The 20,251-nt window shown below is 37.9% G+C and overlaps 2 protein-coding genes across 3 annotated transcripts; one reads left to right on the top strand and one right to left on the bottom strand.

The window, feature by feature from the left end:
• Positions 1–735: 735 nt before the first annotated feature.
• On the bottom strand, positions 736–4,943 carry phb (prohibitin). Its single transcript, XM_026207987.1, has 7 exons — positions 4,804–4,943; positions 4,206–4,306; positions 3,912–4,073; positions 3,590–3,732; positions 2,537–2,653; positions 2,365–2,460; positions 736–1,513 (listed from the first exon to the last, which is right to left on the bottom strand). Exons 2-7 carry the CDS (start codon positions 4,288–4,290, stop codon positions 1,301–1,303), a joined length of 816 nt encoding a protein of 271 aa, XP_026063772.1. The 5' UTR covers positions 4,291–4,306; positions 4,804–4,943; the 3' UTR covers positions 736–1,300.
• Positions 4,944–6,599: 1,656 nt separating this feature from the next.
• On the top strand, positions 6,600–18,860 carry LOC113046890 (major vault protein-like). 2 transcript variants are annotated; one of them, XM_026207986.1, is made up of 17 exons: positions 6,600–6,725; positions 8,560–8,726; positions 9,567–9,762; positions 10,041–10,164; positions 11,091–11,222; positions 11,460–11,554; positions 11,791–12,027; positions 12,862–12,987; positions 13,823–14,017; positions 14,856–15,082; positions 15,293–15,490; positions 15,617–15,761; positions 16,545–16,756; positions 17,677–17,793; positions 17,884–18,010; positions 18,098–18,286; positions 18,435–18,860. In XM_026207986.1, exons 2-17 carry the CDS (start codon positions 8,590–8,592, stop codon positions 18,558–18,560), a joined length of 2,583 nt encoding a protein of 860 aa, XP_026063771.1. In that variant the 5' UTR covers positions 6,600–6,725; positions 8,560–8,589; the 3' UTR covers positions 18,561–18,860. The 2 variants fall into 2 exon arrangements, with proteins under 2 accessions (XP_026063771.1, XP_026063770.1); XM_026207985.1 differs by having other exon boundaries at positions 13,820–14,017.
• The last annotated feature ends 1,391 nt before the right edge of the window (positions 18,861–20,251 follow it).

Genomic DNA, 20,251 nt, shown 5'->3' with positions numbered 1-20,251 from the left:
AAACTTAATTTGGAACCGGTCAAGGATTAACATTTGTGTTGTATGCGCCCACAAATGTGTGTTGAGCACAAGTGTAAAACAGGAAAGAAACATCAACATCCTGTGTGTGAAGCCTGCTCTGTCTGTGAAGACTAAAAGAGTAATTGCTAAGATTTCCACACTTAACTTCTGTTAAATGTACTTCTCTCGTCTCGGTTAATGTGCAGTACTCATGCAACAGGAATGTAGATACAGTATAACAGAATTACTCATTCCTGTGTATTCTATACTCCTGCAATGAAGTTTTACTAATGTCTGACAAAAGAATGACAAAGATGAGGGGATAAAAAAATTGTGTATAATTGAAAAAAGAAAGAAAATCTCTGAAAACAAACTGACACTATTTGGCCTTTGAGCCAAAAAGAGAAAGACAAAATAAATGGGATATGTTTATTTTTTCCAATAAAGAAAACCTGTATATTAGAATAATTACAAGTAGTATTTTCCAATTGTATTACTGCATTAAACATTGTCATTTTTGTTTTAGCCTATGTAGTTCACAAGCTGATATGATGAGCTGCTTATTTTTTCATAAGCTCCGATGCCCTCTAGTGGACACTAAAAGGCATATTTCCCTCTGAGGTGTGCTTCAAAACCAGAGGAACAAATGGTATAGATATAGATATATATCATTTATAAAATGTGTGTGTGGCTACAAACTATAGTAATATATCTCTATAATAATGAGAGGCACTCAACTGTTATTTTGATTTAGTATAAAGGAATAATTGTTTATTGATCATTTTATCCATTCACCACTTGTGAGACAAGGGGCATTCCTTCTGCCACATACAACAAAAACAGATTCAAACCAAAACACAAAACAGTCGTTCTCGCAGGAGCAGAGGGTGAGATTGATGTCAATCATCCAGCATTCACTACTCATGAATGTACGGTTTAACTTAGCTTCGCAAGGTACTTAGATCAACTTCTGTGTATATCAATTTAACTGAAATGGCTTAGCCAAGAAAAACACTACCACATGCAAATATATGCACCCAAGCACATTTACACACACAGACACTTCCCCTGGGTTTCTCCTTCACTCTTTCCAAATGCTGAAAGCACCTTGTGGCAGTCTACACTTCTAGGACTAAAAGAGAGAAAAACACCAGGTATCTTTGTCTCTATAAAATTTGCCTTTAGGCTGATCAGATAGTTTCATAGGTTCTACAGACATCCCCATTTCCGAAAGTAGCCAAGCTTAGAGGGGAAGAAGTGAAGTGTGTGTGTGTGTGTGTGTGGGTCTCTAGCTTTCCTATCAGTGTGGTATCTGAAGGAGCGTTCCCTGTCCAGACGGGAGGTAGGTAACATTGCGAGAGCGGCTGAGCTGGAAGGCGATGTCCTCCGCAGCCTCCAGCTTTCTCAGCTCCACCAGGCCATCACCAGCTACTGCCAGAGAATTAGCGATCAACAGCGCAGCCTGGGAGTCTCCTTCTGCTGATATAATAGCTGCCTGCTTCTGCTGCTCTGCCTGGGAGACACATGCAAAGAGAACGTTAGATCACCTGCAGCTTGTGGGCAAATAAAACAGTAGTTTTAAGTTTTACAAGTCAGAATTTATATTTTTCAAATGTTAATATTGAAATCATTTTGAAATGTAAAAAAATAAAAAATAAATGATTACATAATAAACATCCCCATTTCCTATGTTATATATATATATATATATATATATATATATATATATTAAATGAAAAATACTTATGGGATGCTTTAAAATGACCAAAAGTGACAGTAGAAACATGTTTCAAAAGATTTAAATAAACGCTGTTTTTTTCAACTTTCCATTCAAACAATCTCAAAGCAACTATTTTCAACATTAATGATAATAATAAATGTTTGAAAAATCAGCAAACTTCAGAAAACACTTATGTTCAATTGTAACAATATTTCAAAACATTACTAATTTTACTAGTTTTAATTAAAATAAATGATGACGTGTTAATGACAATAGGAGACTTCCTTTAAATCCATTATGCAAACATTTGTACAGTAGTGTATATGTAAAGTGTGGAAAACGCAACAGAATTATTTTGCTATTATTTTAATATAAGCAATATTCCAAACTATTTTGGGTTAACTGATGATACATTTTTCACCATGCAAACTGCACATTTTATTTAGTTCATGTTTTTGGTATTTGATTCTATGCATCACTTACAGCACCGAGTCAGATTATTATTCTTACAATTCTACTTAAACCATATAAAAATTGCTGTACCAAATAGGTTTGGGATCAAACTGGAGAGTAGCTCAGTAATCTCTTTTTACTCGCATTTGGGCAATATTCCCTTTGGCACTAATACAGTTTGAGGCTCTTACCTTTTCTACAACAAACCGGGCTCTCTCAGCGTCCTGCTGTGCAACCTGCTTCAACTCAACAGCCTCGGTGAACTCCTTGCCAAACGTCAGATGTGTCTGAGGGGAGCGAATGTGTTAGGGTCAGGCACGGCAGTGAAGAAGAACAGAAACAAAGAAAAGCAGAGGTCTTTACCAGGGAGACGTCATCTAGAATGAGGCCGAAGGTGGAAGCTCTTTCTGTCAGATCCTCACTGACCTGCCTGGACACCAGCTCTCTTTGAGTGATGAGCTCACCCGCATCAAAACGGGCCTGGGGTAAAAATTGATATACATCAAAACTACATTTAATCCAAGTGATCTATTTCATCTCTTGTCCTGTACATATTGCCCAACAGCCAGCCCTGTATACACTACCATTCAAGAGTCTGGGGTCAGTAAGATTTATATTTTATGTGTGTTTTTGTGAGACTCTCATCAAGTCTGCATTTAGTTGATCAAAAACACACTTAAATTGTGAAATATTAAAATTTAAAAGGAACTGTTTTGTATTTTAATATAATTTAAAATGTAAGTCCTCCTATGAAGTTTGTGTTATGCATTGTAAAGTTGTAATTACAACATCAGGTGTGTTTAAATCACTTTGGTCAGAGCAAAATGGTGACATTATTATATAATATAACATTACTTTAAAGTTTGGTTTTTGTTGTTGTTTACTTTAAATCTATAACATGATGAACAAATGTGCCTGAAGTGTGTTTTTCTTTTAGTTTTTTAATTCAGTTTATTAAGGTTCTGTAAATTAAATGGTAATATTTTTTCATGTGTAACTGTACAATAAAATTATATTTTTATAATAAATTACAATCAATGCAGAATCTGCATTAATAGCACTCCGACATATTTGCACACTGACATGCCCCCAACTTTGAGTATCCCACTTACAATTAAAGTTTTATGGTGGCATTCATATGCATTCAGTTAATAAATATGACCTAATGAATATACCATTATTATTATCTATGCAGAGCTTAATATTTGTGTGGAAAGTGATAAAAAAAAAAATTCAGGATCCATTGAACAGAAAATCCAAAAGTACAGCATTTATTTGAAATAGAAAAATTTTGTTACATTATAAATTTATTTCATCAATGCTGAAAAAAATATTAATTTCTTATTTAAAAACAATCTTGCTAAACCTTTTCTGAGGGTTTACATGTTTTGACAGCGTGTTGTGTGTGATACTCACCACTACAGACTTCAGGACCTCGGTGGTGATGGAGGGCAGCACTCGCTCATCATAGTCCTCTCCGATGCTGGTGAAAATCCGCGGCAGCTGTGTAGCAACTGGCCGGAACAGGATCCTAAGTGTAATGTTGACATTCTGCAAATCTGAGAGGGACAAAGACAGACAGACCCATTGTGCAGTTTCCTAAGTTTTATTAGTAATGGCAAAAGCATAAACAACTTGTGATACGGAGAGATAGAAAGATATAGACATTAAAGAATAAACTGAAGAACAGAAGCCAGACAGAAACAGTAAGAGAAACAAAGACTAGGGAGTGATGTACCTTTGCTACCAGTGATGACAGGCACATTGCGTGGACGGGACCTGCAGTCAAAGATGATTGGCTTCTGCACCCAGGGAATTAGGAAGTGTGTGCCCTCCCCTATAACAGCATCCTGAACACCTCGAAACCTGTCGAAGATGACCGCCCGGTGTCCCGCATCCACTGTAATGAAAACCCCCACAGAGTTAGACAACAGCTCTTCAAATATAATGGCATAGAAACACCTGGCTTTATATAGTAATAATTTTATAAACTCAAACAACTATGAAACCGTTAATTTAGCTGTGAACGTACCATTGAAAAGTGCAGAGTTCACTACACCTCCTCCTATGGCCAAGGCCAAGCCCAGCTTTCCAATGGACTCGAAGAGCTTTGCCATGGCTGCAATGACAGTTCTGGGGACAGAAGCAGATTCATCTTAACCATCTCTCGTTCATCTAAAAACCCTTGAATAATCAGACCATTCTGACTGGTTAGCTTCGACTCGACAGCAGTGACACTGACATGAAAGAAACGTGCTGACCTGTCCTCACTTTAAGCGGCTCAGACATGGAAGCGAAAAGCATTGGTAAATAAATAAAAAAAACCTTACAGTAAATAAACTGTCCTTGTAAAATAGGTATTGGCTAATACAATAAATTACATGAAGGAAAAATCTAAGAGGGATTTAAATAATACCGTTGAAGCAAAGTGTATTTAATTAGCTTGCTACACGCTAATGCTGCAACTGACATGCAATCAAGAGCCGCTGATTGCACTTTAACCACCAAGACTAATCTTGCTTTTTTCTCTTTCGAAAACGCCGGATTATTATTATCGGACTTTATGTAAAGTAAATAAACACCAAGGCTATATTAAAATAGCGCAAGTCTCTTACAACATGAGCACTCACCGACAGCGCTGTTAGATCACAGTGACCTCCACCGGAGCCTACGCATAAGAAACACATGTGGAGGCGACGTCTGAGCATGCGCGGAACCTTCAACATAGACTTCTCTGATTGGACGGAGGGACACAGACGAGAACGCCCACTTGAGTTACGATGACTGTTATTGGTCAACGTCTGCTCGTTGCTTTACTAAAGACTGAGCAACAACATGAGGGTGTTTCTTCAACTATAATGGCACGGTTAATGTTTTGAAATGTAACTCCCCTAACAACCAGGAACAACAACGTTTGCGCTTTTGCGATGTTTAAAAGGGGTTATGCATTGCCTTTGTTTTATTATTTGTACTGTTCTCTGAGGTCCTCTTATAAAGTGATCAAGATATTTACACAAAAAACTTTATAATTTAGGAACTATGGGCTATTTTCTGTCCTGTTTTTAACCCTTTTCATCAGAACATGGGCGTGGAGGACTGTAGACAAGGAAGTCAAGGAACACTCATTGTGGTCTAATAGTTGTGTAAGTTTGACAGCTGCTGTGATTTAGGTTTAAAATGCATGAATACTGAGTACATATCAAATAATCTGTAATAACAGACAAAGCAATAGTGAACCCATAACAGTTACTCACACATGTGTTGATACATTACTGTCGGATCCAAAATAATCGGCACAGCATTGTCTTTTAATTTCAATCTTTCTGAAAATCCTGTGTTGAATTATGCCTTGTTTGTACACATCTTTTGCTTTGACACAGATTATTTGCCAGCACCTGACCAATTAATACTAGCACTAACCTATTCTATTCTATTCTATTCTATTCTATTCTATTCGTTTTGGTCTAATTTATTTAAAAAACTGCCTTTCTTTGTGTACTGTGTTTGACAAGCACTTGTATTAAATACTGTTGCTCCCTTGTTGATCTGATTGTTTTTATTGCTCACCTCTTTTGTAAGTCGCTTTGGATAAAAGCGTCTGCTGAATGATTCAATGTAAATGTTTGTAAATGAATCCCCAGTGAACAAAGGACCAAGTTCTTCCCGACGCAATCCCGGAACTTTATTAAAAATAATATTAAATCAGAAAAAGTTTATTGTTTGCTTTCTAGACCTGCATTTGCCTCTCTTGTTATTTACACGACATAAGTGAATTGGTGGTTGGGGCTAAAAAGACAGTGACGTAGAAGTGGGCGTTGATCTTCTTCTGCTAAAATGGTGCTTAGCCACACTATTACGTCATAAAGTGTCACATACCTCAACCAATTTGGCAGACTGGCTTCAATATAAGCTGTTTTAAGACTAATACAGAAATTTTGAGTTCTGAAGGGAATTTGGATTTTATAGTTCATGACCCCTTGAAATAAAACCATAAGATGTCACACAGCCAACTTTACAAGGAAAATTAAGCCTTTAAAAAAAATTATGCCACTCTAACATTACTTAATATTTCCAATGTACTGTTTTAGCTAATTTGCGTAACCTCTGGTCTACTACAACTTTGCTAAAAACAAGAGAACGTTTTTAGAGCTGTTTAAATGGCTAGTAGGACTATGGATGCACACTAGCATGAACTCTCTATATGTAGGCTATGTAGCCTATATAAATTATGTGGATCATGCAATGGCAATCATTTGATCCCAATGTTACAAAGCGAACAAACAGGTGGTTGATTTAACACTTAGAAATAAAATGATTATATAAAAGCGTCTGCTAAATGCATAAATATATTTGCTGGCCTACATCAGGATCTATAATTTCAGCTACAGTAAACCACGTGATGCACTGACTCCTGCTCCGCGAAATCCCACTCAGGGCCCACTCCTTCCAAGGACACACCTACCAGCGCGAGGTACTATAAACCAGCGCACAGCAGTCACACTCGTCTTTAACTGACGGACTGACAGCTTTAAAGACGCATTCTTCTGAAACTGTAAGTCTCGTTTATGTCGCAGGTTTTTGGAAGACGAGTCTTAAAAGGATAAACTGCATTAGGGCAGCTACATTCATCTTAACTTGCTTAGTTGTGAATGTTATTTAATTGCGTCATGATGAACTAATGGAGATGTAATGCACGGAGGACGATGCATTTTTTAAGCAATGCGGAATAGCTTCGCCTTTATATGCAAAATACGGACAATTATTACCGTTTTCAGTCGTGGAAAACAGTCGCAGTCTATTTGGACTTTAACTTTTAATATTTACACTTATATTATCAGATGAAGAAATCGAAATAAAAAGTAGTTTCATTTGTGATATCATTAATCGTAAGCTTTTACTTTTCTGTCGTGCCAACATGTAGTCAGTTCTTTCCGATGTTTTTATCGTCACTAAAGTAATGCATTAATTCAGTTCTGTAATTTCCGCGTTCATCCTCAGATTACATGGTTTTCTATTGGTGCACTGTGAACGTGTCCAGCCCACGCACTGGCGTCACGGCATGCGGAAGATTAGATTGATTGACTTGAGACAAATGCGTTTGTTTTATGGGCGTTCGTATGCGTAAATGTACATATTACAGCCAACAAACACAAATTATATATATATATATATATATATATATATATATATATATATATATATATATATATATATATATATATATATATATATAATATTTTTTTTTCTTCATAAATAATAAAACATCCGCTTATGGTGTTTTATTAGTTATTTCAAATGTTAATTTGATCACACTGTCAACCAAGGCCAGATAGAATGTGTAGGAGGATTATCTAGAAGTTTTGGAATATTATATAGCATTAAGACAGAAATGTAGGAAATGTGACTCCCGCAATAATGATATTATGACTGTATATTATAACTAAAATCAAGTCTCCAATTCACACTGAAACAGTTACACTGTTACTGATAAAGTTCTAAGATATAAATATAACAGTTAAAATTATGCCATATTTCTCTGCCCGTTGTTACAAAGTTTGCTTAATTTCAAAATGATAAACTCTTTGTGACTTTGTAGCACCTAAGCCAATAATTAAGGGTGCTCCGATCACGATCGGCCGATCATTAATGCGCATCTCATCAGTAAAGCCGGTTTTCTAATCAGCGGTTAATTCCATCAGGTGCGTGATTTCACATAGAGCAGCTGTTACTACACAGAGCCGTTGTTAACTGAGAAAATGCGCCAAAAAACGCTGAAAATGAAGTGGATTTGCGCATCTTCTCTATTAACAACGGCTCTGTGTAGTAACAGCTGCTCTATGTGAAATCAAGCACCTGATGGAATTAACCGCTGATTAGAAAACTACCTGATATCACTAGTAAAGGTTAAGGGGCGATTCAAGTGTTGGGCAACATTCTTAGAGGTTGATCTAACAATTGTGTTGGTGTGTGTTTGTGTGTGTGTGAAGAACTTTGACAGATTTTTCTTGCTACAAACTAAAATCTACAATTTAGATTAGACAAAATCAAGGACTTTTCAGCATTTTATCAGTTATAATCCCAGACAACAAGCTAAGTGTTATCACATCATGAATTTGTCCCAAAGAGATAAGAAGCTGAGGTGTGTTCGCTCATGAAATCTTATCCTGCTCACCATTATATCATTGGATTTTTCATGCAGAATAAAAACTAACACAGGAAGCTTTTTAAGGTATCATGTAGCAAATGGAAGACAGCATAAATGATTAATCACATTGTGGAAATAATATCACATGACCCTGAAGAAGTAGTCATATGCACAGATTATCACTACATCACTGTCATTTTACTGCATTTTGGTCACTAATCTCTACATTCCTCCAAATTAGAGTTTGTGAGGAGTACCGGTTGGAAGAAATATGGACGCTGATCATCTGCTCGGTGCCTCAATCATCAGGATCCCCCCTCACCACTACATCCATGTGTTGGATCAGAACACCAACATTGCACGGGTGGAGATCGGCCCTCTCACCTATATACGCCAGGACAATGAGAGGTAACCTGGCAGTAGACCTTGAAATGCAGGTTCCCATTGGGTTTTTTAGATTTTATGTAAATTGCTTTTTAATTTGAATGTAAACAAGGAAATTTTAGTGGCTAAACTGGGGCATTATATGTAGGGCATTTGCAAATTAGGAGGGTGTCAGGTTTCAGGCTGTGATGAAAGAGAGAGTTGCTGGGATACGTGGTGTGTTATCAAGCAGAATTCAAACAACAGATGATATGAACCATTTATTAATTTGGGTTATGTCGATGTTCTATATTTCATACAGTTAACTCTAACAGTTTATATTCATCTCAAACTTTCAGTTATTTTTACAAATACAAATCAATATTTTAGTTATTAAGATTTGTTAATGTTTTTAAAGGAAGTCTCTTTTGCTTACCAAGACTGCATTTATTTGATCAAAAATACAGTGAAAACAGTTATATTGTGAAATAATATTCACATTTTTAAAAAAGTTTTCAGTTTTACTATATATTTATTCCTGTGATGGCTGAATTTTCAGCATCCTTACTCACACGATCCTTCAGAAATCATTCTGATTGGCTGCTTAAGAAACATTTCTTATTATTATCAATATTAAAAACAGCTGTGCTGCTTAATATTTCTGTGGGAACTGTGAACACGTTTTCCTTTGAGTAATTTAAAGTTTAAGAGAGCAGCAATTATTGAAAGTATTTTGTAACATTATATATGTCTTAACTGTGACATTTAATTTAATTAATTGCATCCTTGCAATTAATGTACTGACCCCGTTGCCCTGCAATTAATGTACTGACCCATACTTTTGAACGATCGTGTCACTGAAATTTTCCTCCTCTTTTCTTTTAGGATTCTGTTTGCCCCTGTCCGCATGATCATGGTGCCTCCCAGGCATTATTGTGTTGTGCTCAACCCTGTTGCCCGAAATGATGAAGGCCGGGTTCAGTTTGATGCATCGGGTCAAGCTAAGCTCAGACATGCTGACCTGGAGATCCGTCTGACCCAGGACCCGTTCCCCCTCTACCCCGGTGAAGAGATTCAGAAGGTATGAAGTTGAACATGTTGCTTTGCAGCAGCTTGTAGCTTATGAGCTCAGACTTGTCGGTAGTTTCAACAGGTGGTGGTTTCCATCAAAAAAAAAAAAGTTGCAAATTTGTGTCACACCTATGTTTTTCATCAGCTCATGTTGACTAGATCACAACGAGCACCATTTTGCAGCAGATCTCTTATCATTATTTTTTGTAATGATTACTATTTTACATTCTAATAGAATTATCTTCTTATTGTTATGAAACACCTGGTCTACTTCTCTGTCTCTCACAGGATGTGACGCCACTGCAGATTGTGTATCCGGACACAGCTCTGCGTCTGCAGGCCCTGCTGGACTTTGAGGAGGAGGGAGGAGAGAAGAGGGTAGCAGGAGACGAGTGGCTGTTTGAGGGACCAGGTACCACTGCCGCACAACTACCATTAGCTTTACAGGGTTTTGTGTGCCAACCTGGACTAGTTTACTTGCTCAGAGCAATTGACAATGATGAAGTTCAGAGGGAAATAAAAGCAAGTGAAGATGTTCCTTATGGTGCAATGCTACAGTACATAGAAGAATGCCCCAATGTTTTTTTTTTCCTACACATGTTCAGTAAAGCCCCAGTAACTAACAAGAAGACTTGTCGCTTATGTAGTTTTGTCTGCATTGTAAAATCCGATAAGTTCAGAAAACTGAGAAACATTTAAGTAAGTAATCCAACTCAAAGATTAAGTTAATAGAAAAATACATTTGTACTACACAGACATGTTAATTGCAGTTTAATTGAAATATTGATAACTAACTCTTTGATTATATCGTCTGCATATTTTGCTTAATGGTTAAGTACTAGCATGTGCTAATGTAACTATCACTATATACCTGCATTTATATGTTAAGCAACACACAGTATAAATAGTCTTCGGGTTTTGTAGCCCTTCTTAACCTAACCTCAGACTCTACTCTTCACCACGATGGTAACTCTACAAAACATTGAACACTAAGACATCTCTCGCTATATTATTTCACGGTGGTCATGAAAGGGGAAGTAAATCTATTGAACACAGTTTTTCAGATATTAACTACATTGGGTAATAATTCCACTTCTAGTTACCACAAAATGATAAATTTTCAATCACAGTTACGACATCACAATGTAGAAAAGCTGTTTGGTAAAAAGCACAGTGCAAATAAACCGAACTTGAATTGACTTCAGTTTCATTTGCATGTGTAAATTGAAAAGGGGAAATGCAAGCTACTCTCAATCACAATAAAGTGTACTGCATCCTTCGTAATGTATGCCATATGCTGTAAGATGTCTAACCTGGAGAGTGTTTTATTTCCGGCAGGGACGTACATTCCCAGGAAGGAGGTGGCGGTGCTTGAAGTCATAAAGGCCACGGTGATCAGAGAGAATCAGGCCATTCGCCTCCGAGCGCGCAAAGAGGGCCTGGACCGCAGTGGAGTCCAAAGAGTTACTGGTTTGTGAGATAGTTCACTTTCATGACTTACTCACCCTCATGTTGTTCCAAACCTGCATGATCTTATCCTTCTGTGGAACACAAAAGTTGCAAAATGTGCAAAAAATTTCAATACAGTGGAAGTCAGTGGCCTTTCAGTGGCTAGTTGCCTTTCATTGTATAGACAAACATAGTTAACAGTTAATATTTTGCATGCATATTCAAATACATATGGCTGAAGCTGTGTGTGTGTTTCAGGCGAGGAATGGCAAGTCTGTAAGGTGGGAGCTTATCTGCCTGGAGCTCATGAAGAGGTGGTGGATATCGTCAATGCTTTCATCCTCACGGACAAGGTACCCTCTTCTGTCCCTTTCCCTGTAGTTTCCATTAGCATGTGTTACTTCTCCATTCACACTTTAAGTACACAGGTAATGAGAGATTGGGGGGTTAATTGGTTCAACAGAAAGGTTAACGTATAGCACATAGTGATTAAGGACGAAAGCTCTCCACTAATGAAGTCACAGCTTCAGAGCACAGTTTTGCCCCAAGCTTAATTCTGAACGCCTGCTTGTCATTCCCCGTTCATTAGAATGCTCTGCATGTGCGCGCTCTGCGTCCGTTCCGTGACGCCGGGGGCCGAGAGCGGCGCACCGGAGAAGAGTGGCTGGTGACCGTGGCAGACAGAGAGGCTCACATTCCCTCTGTGGCCGAGGAGGTCGTCGGGGTGGTGGACGTAACCACTCTGAACAGCAGGCAGTACTGCGTGGTTCTGGACCCCGTGGGGGCTGACGGAAAACCTCAGCTCGGACAGAAGAGAGTGGTGAAGGTGAGCGAATCCGTCTGGGGTTTCAACGCATTCAATGTTAAGTGGCTATTACTGGAACCCATTATTATCCTGAAGGCTGCTGCGCAGGATAAACAGAGGCCTAATATAAAACTCTCAAGTCACACTTAAAAATATATGAATGAAAATTACATCTGCAAACATTTTTGCAGTTTTTGGCAAAAATAAATCTGATGCAAAGTGTGCAAGAGGTTAAGGTTACAACATGCTTATCATGAGCATGTGTAACAAATGTTACACTTTGTTTTTTAAATATAACATAACAATCAGTGATACTGATGAATATATTTAAAAAATGCCATTTATTCCTGTGATGCAAAGCTGTATTTCCAGCATCATTACTCCAGTCTTCAGTGTCACACGATCCTTCAGAAATCATTTTAAATTACTCTAATACAAGAAACATTTCTAATAATTGTTTAATTTTTTTTTTTTTTTGTGGGAACAGTGATGCATGTTTTCAGGATTCTATGATAAATATAATTTTTTATTTTTTTTGAAATTGCAATGTTTTGTAACATTGTTCTTCAAGTATCTTATAGCTTTTAATAATATTTAATTTGCCATATTATAATCCAATGCCATGAAGCGCATAAATTTTAATCGTGGCTAATGTATGCAGACATTTTACTTTTTTTTTGCTCTTTCTCTGCTCTTTAAACCTAATCATAAAATACTGATTACTACTCATCACTGGCTATTTAAGTTTCATGTTTTGTTAAATCCACTGTAAATTTTAATAGAACCATAAATATAGATTTATAATAACTTTGCGATGTAACTTGCACTGACTCTTTCTGTCTGGTGGTCTCACAGGGTGAGCGTTCGTTCTTCCTCAGGCCAGGAGAGCATTTGGAGAACGGCATTCAGGACGTATATGTGCTGTCAGAGGAGGAGGGACTCGTGCTGCGTGCTGTCGAAGCCTTCATTGACACTGAAGGGGTAAAGGACATGTTTGAACATCCGTAATCAATTACTAAAATCACTCATTTAGTACATAATTAACTAGAAATTGAGTGTTTGAACCTCTGCATGTGTTCTGAACAACTGCGGTCTGCAGTAGAGAAAAAGAAGAGCGCTCTGATTCATTCAAATAGTATTCAAACAAGGAGAGAAACGAGTGAAAATGCAGGGTGTGGACCTAGACTTGGTTGTTGAAGAGTTCAGAACAAAAGAAGACAAATAGAGAGTGGGTGTATTGTGTTTACAGACGTTACCCATTTCACAGGGTGCTGCCGTTGCCCTTTAGTCCATATAACTCATTCAGCATTCCTGAAATGTTTGTCTTTATGTTTATATGATAAGACAAGAGAGTGCTTTTTCACCCAGCTGATTTTTGTGTTTGTGAACTAGGTTTGTTGTTTAGGGCGCTTATTTAAACTAATAAATTGCCGTGTCATGAATTGTGTGAACAGGAAGAACTTGATTCTGGATCAATGAACATATTGTGTGAACATAAATCATCCTTTAACTGACATTTAGAGGACTAATATGTCAGCGAATCACTTCCTTTATTAATTCATTCCCTTGTATCCCCTCCCCATTATGATTACTTTAATTCCCATCCTCATTTTTGTTTTGATAAATATGATTTTTATGCATTCCAGATATGCATTTTTTTTTCTATTTGTTCACCTGGGCTTATGCACACAGTCTGATCGTATGTCACTTGTGCTGCAGTGTGTGTCCCCACCTTACACTAATGTTTGCCATTGTTACTCCTCCCTCCTTCTTTCTCTCTTTCACCCCGCCTCCCCACTCCTCAACACTTCAGCAGGAAGAGGAAGATGAAGAAGAAGGGGCCAGCCGAGCCAAAAAGAAGGGAATACAGCGGCGTCCAGGTGACCGTTGGATGCTGCGCGGCCCAATCGAATACGTGCCACCCGCCACCGTAGAGGTGTTGCTTCGACGAGATGCTATCCCGCTGGATGAGAATGAGGGCATTTACGTCCGAGACATCAAAACTGGAAAGGCAAGATTTGACCATTAAGAACAAATGCATTCTTTACATTTCTACGATTTCCAAAATCACATTCGACTCTTTTCTTTTTACATGGGAAGACTATAATGCACAACTTAATTTGTTGTAAAGTGTGCATCTAATGTCATCATAATTTGATTATAAGCCACAGCGGAGGGGAAGGTTTTTCTGTGAATATTGGTTATTCCACACACACAGCTCACATAAGACTTCAGAATATTAAAATAACAGATATATCATTCAAATAAATATTATTATAAATATTTTAAGGTGTCCTTGTTACAGTTTAATTATATATTTAAGTATAGAGTAATATTAATTAACTACATTTAATTACTATATGATTAGGGTTTGGCTTAGGGTTACTTGCATGTAATTATGCATCATTTATTGTTATCATAATAGTAAGTACATGTAACATGAACAAGGAGACCTTAAAAGTGTTTATTTCATGAATAAATTAATTTTATACATTTTCCCCATTCAGTTTAATTTTAAGGAAAAGTGTAGCTATGACATTCATCCAAAAATCGAACTTTTGTGTTTGTGAGACAGACGAAAAAATTATATGGGTTAGGAAAAATATTTTTGAAGTGAAATTGAGGCGAAATATTCCTTAATCTTTATTTTCAGTTTAGAAAATGTAACACAATAACTGTAAAATAATAAGGCTAAGTCTCATGTTTATTATTGAAGGACTACAGTTTAGCTTGAGTTTTATTAATTGAATTAATATTGACAAGCTCGAGGGTAAACGCTAAAACCTCAGAAACAATATCATGACATGAAAGTGCTTCATATCCCAGCTGACCTTCTGTCTGCTCCTCAGGTGCGGGCTGTGATTGGCCAGACCTACATGCTAACGCAGGATGAGGAACTGTGGGAGAAAGAGCTTCCAGCCAATGTGGAGACTCTTCTGTCTCAATCGCTAGCGGACCGCTCGGAGCGAGGAAGAAACATTGCACAAGCCGAGAGAGATAAAACCAGATTGGTGTCCTTTCGTGTCCCACACAATGCGGCTGTGCAGGTGTATGACTACAGAGAGAAGAGGGCCAGGTGTGTAGTAGTGAAAGACATATGGTTATACAACATCTTTCCTAAGACTTATAGGTCCATATGTTAGTTCTGTGGAATTCCTCATAAGTAGTTTTATTTTTATGACTTATTACTTTTTGTGTGTGAGTAGGTAATTGCTACATTGCTAAGTGAAAAACTTAAAATTAATTTCTCTTTTCCATTCTCTTTCTCATTCTGTTTCTCTCACAGGGTGGTGTTTGGCCCTGAAATGGTGATGCTGGGTCCTGATGAACAGTTTACAGTTCTTTCCCTTTCCGGAGACAAACCCAAACGTCCGAATGTCATTAAAACCATTTGTCTCCTGCTCGGCCCAGACTTTTGCACGGACATCATCATCATCGAGACGGCCGATCACGCTCGCTTGCAGCTGCAGCTCTCTTACAACTGGTTCGTTGTGTTTGTGTCATCTAAAGCCTTATTAGAAAATGTCTCCAGGAATAATGAAGTGCAAGTAAACAATAGGCTGCTCAGAGGAGCTCACTCACTCACTCACTTTCTTTCTCTCTGTGTCAGGCACTTTGATATCAAACAGCCCACCGAGGCGGCCAAGGCTACAGCTCTGTTCTCTGTGCCAGATTTTGTGGGTGACGCGTGCAAAGCCATCGCTTCCAGAATCAGAGGAGCCGTGGCCTCAGTGCAGTTTGATGATTTCCACAAGGTATGTGACACACCTTCAGAGATTTATTGCTCTGATACCTCTCTTTGTTTAGTGATTGTAAATGTGGCAATAAAAGTTTACACTACCATTCAAATGTTTGGGGTCAGTTAGATTAGATATGTATTTTTTTTTAAGATTGAATTAATACAGCGCTTTTGTTTAGCAAGGATGCAATGTTAATGTGCAAAGTTACAAAAAAATCCTGCTTGAATTAAATGCTGTTATTTTGAAGTTTCTGAAAAGCATATCAGAATGACTTTTTGTGAATGATCATGTGACACTGAAAACTAGAGTAATGATGCTGAAAATCCAGCTTTGACATCAGAGGAATGAACTAGATTTAAAATGGCAAACATTAATTTTAAATTGTAATAATATTTCACAATATTACCGTTTTACTGTATATTTCATTAAATAAATGCAGGTGAGCATATAATACGTCTTTCAGAAACTTTATAAAAGTCTTACCAAGCCCATGCTTTTGAACAGTATAATGTTGTGTTTTTCTGTATTTGACCCGTGTGTCCATGTGTGTTACAAACTGCTTTGAAAGGGTTTTAATACTCCTACAATACTGCAGCTGCATTTGTTATTTACTGTAAAGCTTTCATGTTGTGTGTTTCTTGATTTGTTCATTTTCAATGTATGCTTAAGCCCCTAAAATAAAAATAAAAAACGCCCCAAAAACGTCAATTCAAGAGTGAACAGATGATGATTAGGATGTGACCAGGCTTGTTTGTCTTATGTCTTTGCTCTGACGTTATGCATCTTTTCCTCTTTCAGAACTCCAACAGGATCATCTGTTCAGCTGTCTTTGGTTTTGATGAGAAGCTTGCGGTGCGGTCCAGCCTGCGCTTCAATCAGAACGGGTTAGTTATCAGCAGCGTGGACATTCAGTCTGTGGAGCCGGTGGACCAGCGCACCCGGGACGCCCTGCAGAAGAGTGTGCAACTCGCCATCGAGATCACCACCAATTCACAGGAGGCTACTGCACGGTACAAACCAAACACAGCACCTTACTCTCTCTAGCATTTTTTATTTCTATCAATTATTTAAATATTTAAATTCTTTCATTTACATATAATATTAATAATTACAATTTAAATCCTTAAAATCATAACATTTCTTATGTTACAGAATTCAATATTACTACATACTTTTCACTATTTCAGACAAACAACAGACTGATTTTTCCAGGTTAATTTCCAGTAGGAGTAGTGCAGTGGCTGCGTCATGTTACAGTCAAATGTGTTTGCAGAATTTTTCAGATGCAAACCTTTCAGCTTTTCTGATCAGAACTATAAGATTAGTGAGAACCGTGGTCAGAATAACCAATATGTTTAATGTGCAAAAATCAAATATACCACAAATATGAAATTTAAGGGAAATTTAAAGTACATTTAAGAGTGGACGGTCCTTCTCTGTTGCAGCACCCAAACCCACCACCAAGGTCTGCTCCTTCACCAGCCAATTTTAAATCGGTTCTTAAATGCTCAGGGAACAAATTACGATTAGTATATTCTATTTCATGTGTTTGTATTTTATACACATATCTATACCTATTTTATATACGTGCCACTAGGGGGTGAAATGCAGCAATCGTGTGCAAATATCAGCCAGAGTGAAAAGCTTGATGGGAATTTTTTCCTTCACCTAATTCTTAGTCTCACTGAATCTCTAAATTAAAATAAACAATGGTTTCCTATGATGTTTTCTTCAAAGGTACACTATGTAACTTACAATGTTCTGTTGCAAGACAGAGAGAGTTTCATTTATTAACTGCTACAGTGCCAAAAATGACACAGTGTAGCTTTAAAAAAGACTCAAACTTCTGTTATTCCACCAGCTTCCCCTATTTTTCCTATGTATTTGTTCGTCATGCCTATTTACGGTACATAAATTTTCCTTGTTTCAGGCACGAGGCAGAGCGTCTGGAGCAGGAGGCTCGGGGTCGGCTGGAAAGGCAGAAGATCACAGACCAGGCTGAGGCAGAGAAAGCCAGGAAGGAACTGCTTGAGCTAGAGGCTCTGAGGTGAGTTCACTGCGAGGGCCAATGCTATGCTAATGTTTGTCTGCACATCTAAGGTTTTGACGGTCAGTAATCGGTGTGTGTGTTTCCCAGTGCTGCAGTGGAGAGTACAGGAGCGGCGAAGGCTGAGGCACAATCGAGAGCCGAGGCCGCTCGTATACAGGGAGAGGCAGCGGTCGAAGAGGCCAGACTCAAAGCAGAGGCTCAGAAAATCGAAGCCGTATGTCATCCAGACTATGCTAGTTCCCATCTTTTTCTATTTTTACCCTGTTAGGTTTTGACCATTTTCCTCTCCTCTGTGTGTCAGGATGCTGAGCTGGCCCGTCTGTGTAAGGCGCGTGAGGAGGAGCTGAAGTACAAGAAGGAGATGGACCAACTGGAGGTACAGAAGCAGCAAAAAATGGCAGAGATTGAGAGCCTGCGCTTCAAGGAGTTGATGGAGAACCTGGGCACAGAAACCCTGAAGGAAATGGCCCGAGCCGGGCCCGAACTACAGGTAAGTCAGCATTGGGATAGCAAACGAACATCTTTCTGTAGTGGCTTTGCATCACAAATGCTTTATGGATGCATGAAGATTCTGCCGTTTTAATCTTTTGTCAGTGGGATAAATAACCCAATGAAACATGTACCGTGTTTTCTTCCAGGTGAAGCTCCTGCAGTCTTTGGGTCTGCAGTCCACTCTTATTACGGATGGCTCCTCTCCTATTAATCTCTTTACTACTGCAAATGGGCTTCTGGGGGCTCTGCAGGGCAAAGGACAGGATGAATAAATAAACACTAGGAGAGACGGAGGTTAAGAGGCCTTATACCACTTGATATGCATAAATACAAAACTGTGATGCTGTACTCTGTTACTGTTTTCATTCTTAATAGCTATTACATTAAAGCCAAGGAAGTACAGTACACCATCATGCCGAAATGTTCCTATGGTGCCTTAAACAATTCAGTTCAACCAAAAGAGCTTTCTAGAACATGTGTTTCTTTACTGTGCTTTGCTTTTTTCAGTGATAAAACAGCATTTTGTGTCTAATAATACCTCAAATATCAAATAAAATATTTTGCATCGCTCATCAGCGCTCTTCATTTATTTCACTTCATAAAATGAGATCAAATGTTAGTTAGAGTATTTATAGTTTGGATGCTATCAGTCATCAACTGTGAGTCGAGCCCTGTGGTGTAGAGCGGATCCCGGCAGAAGGATCAAGCAGATCCACAGAGAGCCATAACCATAACAGTCTCAAGTTCATTAAAGGAAGATGAATCATTTTTATACCACAGATTCATACAACAACATAAATGATGTCCTGGGGCTGGACATCCCATCATAGTACTCAAATTGTTTGTTTGTGTGTGTGTGTGTGTGTGTGTGTGTGTGCGCGCGCTTGCCTGCTTGCTTGATTATGTTACATTGTGGGGACCAAATTTCACCACAAGGCTAGTAAAAATTACAATTTTGGTGTGCCCAAGCAAAGAAATTATTTAAAATAGTAAATTATGTTTATCTTAAAGTATAACAATGCAAACAGGTTTTCTGAAAGGGTTAGGGTTAGGGGATAAAAAATTGTTTTTGTTCAGTATAAAAGTAATATAATTCTATGGAAATCTCCACAATTTACAGAAACAAATGCACTGCGCATGTTGGTGCTGCCATATAGTGTTTTTTATTCATTTTATTATCTCGTTCAATTTTCTATTGAAAATCTTACATTTTAAACAGATTACCCATACGTGTTCAGTCTTTGCAAAATATTTATCAAACCCCAAATTAGAAAAAAAGAAAAATTACTTAAATTTGTTCATGAACTGGTCATCAAATCTAGTTCAGCTCAGTACACTTCAGCGGGTTAAACACATGTGATGGATGACCTTGTGGGCGTGTCTGTCAACTCAACTGTGGTGAGACCCGGGTGAGACATTACAGCTTTATGGACGTTTTGAAACTATTCTTTGTAGCTACGTTGTTACGCCTGCAGATGGCGACATTGCAAGGGAGTCACTTAAACACTACTTAAGTCGTTCTCTAGACACATCCGTTATATATATAAACCTTAGAATTATATATAAAAAAGGTCTAATATTAAAGCATTGTTTAAACATCATAATAATTTTCTCTACAAAAATCAAGACCGGTTTTTCAACTACTGTGCAACAAGGACTAACTTTAAATGACACTCGTAACACACAAAATACTGTTGTACCCACTGGTGTAACGATGGATCCCAGCAAAAGGGAACACTGAAAGAAATGAATCACGCGAATGAATCGTTTCATTCAACCGACTCAAATGATTCGATTTACTGAATCAAACAATCTAATCCAGAGGTGTTGCCAATTTAGCAATGTGGTGCTAAATTTAGCAACTTTTCATATTATCTTAGCAACTTTTTCTTCCAAAAGCAAATAGCAACAAATTTAGCTATATAAAATATTTATTTAGCAACGTTTTGAAACGTTTGATATG

The sequence above is a fragment of the Carassius auratus genome, chromosome 28, assembly GCF_003368295.1.
Source record: "Carassius auratus strain Wakin chromosome 28, ASM336829v1, whole genome shotgun sequence".
NCBI classification, from domain to species: domain Eukaryota; kingdom Metazoa; phylum Chordata; class Actinopteri; order Cypriniformes; family Cyprinidae; genus Carassius; species Carassius auratus.
Note: the sequence above shows the minus strand (reverse complement) of the source record. Positions and strands in the feature narration are given on the sequence as shown.

What these genes read in the sequence shown, in the direction of transcription:
- phb (XM_026207987.1), bottom strand. Translation starts at nt 4,290, where the DNA reads ATGGCAAAGCTCTTCGAGTCCATTGGAAAGCTGGGCTTGGCCTTGGCC. An exon ending in GAACTCTGCACTTTTCAATG is followed by an intron (nt 4,074 to 4,205) that starts GTACGTTCACAG and finishes TTTTCATTACAG; the next exon opens with TGGATGCGGGACACCGGGCG. An exon ending in TGTCATCACTGGTAGCAAAG is followed by an intron (nt 3,733 to 3,911) that starts GTACATCACTCC and finishes TGTCCCTCTCAG; the next exon opens with ATTTGCAGAATGTCAACATT.
- LOC113046890 (XM_026207985.1), top strand. Translation starts at nt 8,590, where the DNA reads ATGGACGCTGATCATCTGCTCGGTGCCTCAATCATCAGGATCCCCCCT. An exon ending in GTGGCTGTTTGAGGGACCAG is followed by an intron (nt 10,165 to 11,090) that starts GTACCACTGCCG and finishes TATTTCCGGCAG; the next exon opens with GGACGTACATTCCCAGGAAG. An exon ending in GAGACATCAAAACTGGAAAG is followed by an intron (nt 14,018 to 14,855) that starts GCAAGATTTGAC and finishes TCTGCTCCTCAG; the next exon opens with GTGCGGGCTGTGATTGGCCA.